Consider the following 5,633-nt stretch of genomic DNA (forward strand, 5'->3'; position numbering starts at 1 on the left):
GCTTTACTGGAGAGGTTTGTAAATGCTGGATGATTGTTTTGATGATGTTGTACACATTGCTGCAGCGGAGTTGTGTGTGAAGTTATATCAGGCATCACTCATTGAAACTGATAGACTTCACTGATCAACCTGACAAATAAACCCTTTAAAACATTGGATTCAACACCCCAAACACCCGCCAGCAAAAACACACATTTCTAATTCAACACAACGAATTTCGCCAAAAAGCGCGAAGCGTTCTCTCTCTTACAAATCGATCGTTTATTCAGGTTCCTGTGCTGTGAAGATGATCATGTGACACTAGCGCGCACTACAGTCAGCAGGCGTTGGTGGTATAGTGGTGAGCATAGCTGCCTTCCAAGCAGTTGACCCGGGTTCGATTCCCGGCCAACGCAGAAACCTTTTCGTGTTTTGAATAACTGTGTAAAAACCCATCACGCCAAGGACGATAATTATAACGTTTTAATAATCGTCCTAATTCTATGTCAATAGGAAAATTCACACTACAGCGATAAGGACAACGACAGACAAAAACGATACCGTTCTTTCAGAACAATATTTTATTTTATTGTTTTCTGGCTGAAGAACGATAAATAAAGCAGATGGAGAATAAAGCGTTGTATTGATGTGGATGCTAGTATAGTTAGCCTATCTATAGTTCTTGGTGAGAACCGGCCTCAAGTGTAAAATATGAAAAATTTCAAAATATAAGAAAGCACAGCTAGACAAAAATATTATCATGGCCATGGTTTATGTCATATAATAATATATTACAGTATTACAACCTATACATTATTTTTGTAGGTTTGAGCAAAGAAATAGCAAACTTTATTAAAAGCAAAGCTTTAGTCAAACTTGAGTGATAATTCAAGGAGACAGTTTGACATCACAAATACTGTTATTAAAAGTAAAAGCTGTTTTTAAAAAATTAAAATCACCACAATTTTCTAGCAAAGAAATACAAGCTTTGGCATCAACATTTCAATGGGACAAAACTGGAGTGAACTGTTTTTTGGTCCTTTTTCGAAAGTGAATTCTTCCTGTGATGCTTTAATCGCTGTTGTCTTGAAAGTAGAGATTCACATATTGTAAGATATGATCAACAGCTTTGAGCAGGAGAATATCAGTGTTTTCATCCAGGTCCAGCTCGGAGCAGTAGTTCTTCACCGGGACGATGTAGGATGTGGCCATTCCCAGCAGCTCTCCGGCCTTCACCATCTGGACAGATCAGAAGACAGAATGAATCCCGCGATGCTCGTGGCAGACAGCAGAACATGGCAAAGCATCAAGCATGACATACCGCCTTCTGAATAGCCTGGCTCCTGTAAACCTTGGTGATGTCACTTCTGCTAGCGGGGCACACCTGGTCCACATGGGTCAGTAGCGCCACCTGGTGTACACCTGAAATTCAGAAGATGATAGTAGATTCTTCATAGTCGCAGTATTTATGAAACATGGCTCAAGACTATTAAGTGAGTAGATTCTTCATAGTCGCAGTATTTATGAAACATGGCTCAAGACTATTAAGTGAAGCATCGAAGACTGTGTGAACAGATCTTTAAATTAGGTTTTGTCGTCTGCCACTTTATAAAACTGAGCTCTTTAAGACAGGATGGATTCTGATTTGTGTCAATATTTTTATTGCTCTGAAAGTGATTTCAACTATAGTAACGTAATAGTTGTGCTGTGAATTTTTTAAGAACAAATTAGTTTTTTGTTCTGTTGAGCCCGTTTCCACTTTCTTTCTTTGGAAGCTAATGTTGCACATCTGATTCATTCTTCAAACACAACTCACCTAAGTTGCTGATGTGCTCTCTTAACTGCTGGAAGGTTGCGCCAAAGCTTTTGGCGTATGAACCGATGCTCGAGCCGTCTATCACAAACACCACACAGTGCACTTTATCATTTGAGCTGGGTTTCCTTACGAAGCCCACAGTCTCTGCTCCAATCGGATGCTCAGGACTAAACTATAAAGACAAAGCAATGTTTTACAGTAATAACTGTACTGTTAACTTTGTCAACATTGAGTTATGAGATGAGTTCAGTGTAAAAATACTTGTAATTTTAATATAAAAAAGAATGTCATGTTCTACAGTACAGTAAAAACTATATCATGCGGAAAAATCACATCACGTTTCAAAAGATAGTTACAGTTTACTGTAAAAAATATGTTTTTGTAAACATAGTCGGAATTACCACATTAATTTACAGTGAAAATGTGCACTTCATTATCCAAGAAAGGAAATGCAATTTCTACTCTCTAGATTTTGTAACACTTAAGTTTGAAAAATATGAATCACTTTATATTTATGTAGAAACGGGAATTAAATGGTTACTTTTTTTTATTAGTATTATTATTAGTTATGGGCACTGATATGTGCTATGCTACATTTGATGTTACTTCATGTAGTTCATGGGTTTTCAGATTGGGTCGAGGGTGTTTTATGTTCACATTGACGAAATTTAATAGCCTTTGATTTCTTGCTCAAAAATCAAGAGATTCACTGCAATTATTTTTCTTTTTTTCATAATTTATTTTCTAAATATGAATTAAAACAATAATAATAATAAAAAAAGTGTTAATCTCAGATAAGCTTTTAACTTAACAAAACCGAAATATTTTCCAGATAATATTTGATCAGTTTTTAACAATTGATCATATAAAAGACAATTATTTAAACTTACAAAACTTACTTTTTTTTTTTTTTTTTTTTATTGTCTTAATATTATTACATTTAATATGTTTTCTCCCAGCTGCCTTTATATTTTAACAACAGAGTCCTTCACTAGGGAATCATCATATTTGGGGGTCCCTAACATCAAAAAGTTTTAAAAACCCTGATTTAGTTAATATTTCTTATAATTTAAACGTCATAGTCATAATGAGATCTTTTATTTGTGTAATTATGGTGATTATCTGAGCATTTAAAGTACATAGCAGATTTAAATATGTAAAGTAGATTGGAATATTAATATTATACAATTTAACAATATATACATTCATGAACTGTAAAATATACATGCCCTTCAGACAATAACTGTAATGACAACTATATTGTCATCCACACCAATGGAAGACAAGATTTTGTTTATTATAAGCACTCATAGCATTTGTCATTTTAAATCCCCAAACTCTATAAAAGTTGGTGGATTCTGATCAGCTGGAAAAATATCTTTCTACAAGTGTGTGCATCAATATAATTCCTCTGTGTCCTTACTGTTATATTTAAGGTGTAGACTTCAATGTCATATAATTAGAATAATTCAAACTTCACCATTGTTTTTAATGCTATCCTGTAAATCCTGAAGTTTTGTCACTGCCAATTACACTTGTCTGTTTTTACTGTATATTTAAATGCATGAATGTCCTTTTATCCAGCTTTAATGTACCTGGTGTCCCTCTGGTGCGTGTCCTTTAATGACAGACAGTGCATCGTGAAGAGTGAGTCCAGTGCTTTCTCCTTCACCTACACCCATCACGTCACACAAGACCAGAGCTGTGGGCTCGTCTGCTTTCTCTCCTGCTCCTCTGATGTTGTAAGAGCGAAGCTGAGAAACACCAAAGAAAACAGAAGAAATCGAATCACTACTTCTCACAAATAGACTCGAAATATAGCTTGAACCCTTCAAAATATGAAGGCAAAATGTCAGTGAAACCTTCCAGAAATGCTGATCGTCAACCTCAGATTCAGCTTGATCACAAAGCTTTTGCAAGTTCTAGTCCCGTTTACCTTTTTAGTGAAGCTGGTGGAGGATGAAGAGCCCACCATGGCCCTGTTGATGACCCGTCCAGAGAAGACAGACTGGACAGAGCTGATGAAGCTGGACTTTCCAGCACCGACTGGACCGATCAGCAGAACTCTGGCCTCGGTAACAGCCTCGCTGGCGGGTTTAAATGACCTGACAGACTCCATCAGTGTCTCTCTCACTCTAAACACACAGTTTAAGTCTAAATTAAAAGCGACTGATACCTGGATGTTTGAAAATCCGGTTTCATAGTGGTGGGTCTACTTACTCTTCACTCCACTTCATTTTTCTCCACTCATTTTCCAGCAAGAGTGAAAATTCTGCTAAAGTATGAAAACCAATAGTTATGAAGTGGGCAGTGAGACTGTTTATTTAAAATAGTTGTTGTTTAAATAATTCTATATTATACCTCCAAGAGAGAACTGAGGTACTTCGGTTTTTTTTTTAGGCTTATTGCGATCAGATTTGGTGCCTGAAGATGGGGCTAAAGCAAAACACGCTTTTACAGGAGTGGTGCTGGATTTGGTGTCTGAAGATGTTGCTAAAGAACCAAACATATGTACTGCAGCTGTGGTGGATTTGGTGTCTGAAGATGTTGCTAAAGAACCAAACATATGTACTGCAGCTGTGGTGGATTTGGTGTCCAACGACACGGATGTAGCAAAAAAATGACATTCTTGATCAGAGAAGGGAATGTCTGCAGATGTGCCTGGAATCAAAGTCAGTGCAACAAACAACAGTACAACATATAGTGAGTATAAACCTGCATGTACAGAATGGAATTTAAACGTTATATAGGAAAATGAATATCATACTTGACATTAAATCCATTTGACAGAACACTAGCAACCACACATACTCCCTGACAACCATCCAAAAGAGTCATTTTAGAGAGCTGAAAACTCTCAGAATCTTTAGTGTTAATAGTTGAGAGTTTTAAGTGTTTTGTGAGGAACATAAGTCAGTCCCTGGATAGCACAGGTATGTCTGCTGAAGATCGCTTCACCTGGAAAGCATCTGCTGTGTACAAATATCTGATAGACGTCTTTAAGATGTCAGTTTTACATACTCTACATTCTAAATCATAAACATCTTAAAGACATCTTATAAACGACAGGAAACGTCCTATAGACGTATTGCAGATGAGCAAACGCCCCAAAAATACGTCTTGCAAATGCAGACGTCAAGATTTGACTTTTTTGATTATTAACATATTGTAGCTTACCTCGGTAAAGTCTTTTAGTGCGTCGAGATGTAACTAGTTTGCATCACTGACTAAATGTCAGATCTCTCTCAAACTTTCAGAACCGGTCAGTAGTGCATTACCAGAGGTATAACTAGCAACGTTTACCGTGGTATTTTTGTATTTAACAGTAGCTCAGGTAGGTCGTTGCAAATCAAATTAAAACATACTCACAACAATGAAGTGAAAGAGAGCCGAGCAACCAAGTGAAGTGTTTCAATACTGAGGAAACGAAAGTACTGTGTGTTGTGTGTGATTGATATCTGGCCAGTAGAGGGCTGTCATTTCATAGATTATTGTTAAAGGGAAAGCCAATATAAGTCAGCGACCTAATAAAATACTAAGGCAAAATATAGCATGTCTTTAAGACTTTATTGTATTACTAAATTCGCTAAAGACGCATATTGTTCCAGAAGATGATTCTACTGCGCGAAATTATATATGCTGTAGGAGCTGAATAATGTATTTTAACAACAACAACAAAAAGGTTCAAAAAGAGATTCTAACCTAATTATTCATTTTTGTTCTTCACATTTATGCAGGTGTGTCATACAAATTAACACAGACCTTGAAATGTGCATTTTTCTGGAGAATTTAATGTCCTTACACCACTGCAGAAAGACAAAAACAACAACAACTGTAC

The 5,633-nt window shown here is 36.4% G+C and overlaps 1 protein-coding gene and 1 non-coding gene across 5 annotated transcripts; one reads left to right on the forward strand and one right to left on the reverse strand.

Moving 5' to 3' along the window:
* The first annotated feature begins 323 nt into the window (after positions 1-323).
* trnag-ucc lies at positions 324-395 on the forward strand. The gene has a single exon. It is a non-coding gene; the product is annotated as a tRNA-Gly (tRNA).
* A 147-nt stretch (positions 396-542) lies between these two features.
* On the reverse strand, positions 543-5,288 carry LOC109054753 (interferon-induced protein 44-like). Of its 4 annotated transcripts, none has more exons than XM_019071990.2 (8): positions 5,165-5,288; positions 4,157-4,456; positions 4,016-4,067; positions 3,732-3,930; positions 3,391-3,549; positions 1,796-1,967; positions 1,301-1,401; positions 543-1,218 (listed from the first exon to the last, which is right to left on the reverse strand). In XM_019071990.2, the coding sequence occupies exons 2-8, from the start codon at positions 4,359-4,361 to the stop codon at positions 1,051-1,053; spliced, it is 1,056 nt and encodes a 351-aa protein (XP_018927535.2). In that variant the 5' UTR covers positions 4,362-4,456; positions 5,165-5,288; the 3' UTR covers positions 543-1,050. The 4 variants fall into 4 exon arrangements, with proteins under 4 accessions (XP_018927535.2, XP_042568119.1, XP_042568120.1 ...); XM_042712185.1 differs by having other exon boundaries at positions 4,016-4,070; XM_042712186.1 differs by having other exon boundaries at positions 4,016-4,070; positions 4,973-5,209.
* Positions 5,289-5,633: the final 345 nt, after the last annotated feature.

Source organism: Cyprinus carpio, chromosome A22, assembly GCF_018340385.1.
Source record: "Cyprinus carpio isolate SPL01 chromosome A22, ASM1834038v1, whole genome shotgun sequence".
Lineage (NCBI taxonomy): Eukaryota > Metazoa > Chordata > Actinopteri > Cypriniformes > Cyprinidae > Cyprinus > Cyprinus carpio.

What these genes read in the sequence shown, in the direction of transcription:
- LOC109054753 (XM_042712185.1), bottom strand. Translation starts at nt 4,361, where the DNA reads ATGTTTGGTTCTTTAGCAACATCTTCAGACACCAAATCCACCACAGCT. An exon ending in AGAGCACATCAGCAACTTAG is followed by an intron (nt 1,402 to 1,795) that starts GTGAGTTGTGTT and finishes TCTGAATTTCAG; the next exon opens with GTGTACACCAGGTGGCGCTA. An exon ending in GCCAGGCTATTCAGAAGGCG is followed by an intron (nt 1,219 to 1,300) that starts GTATGTCATGCT and finishes TGATCTGTCCAG; the next exon opens with ATGGTGAAGGCCGGAGAGCT.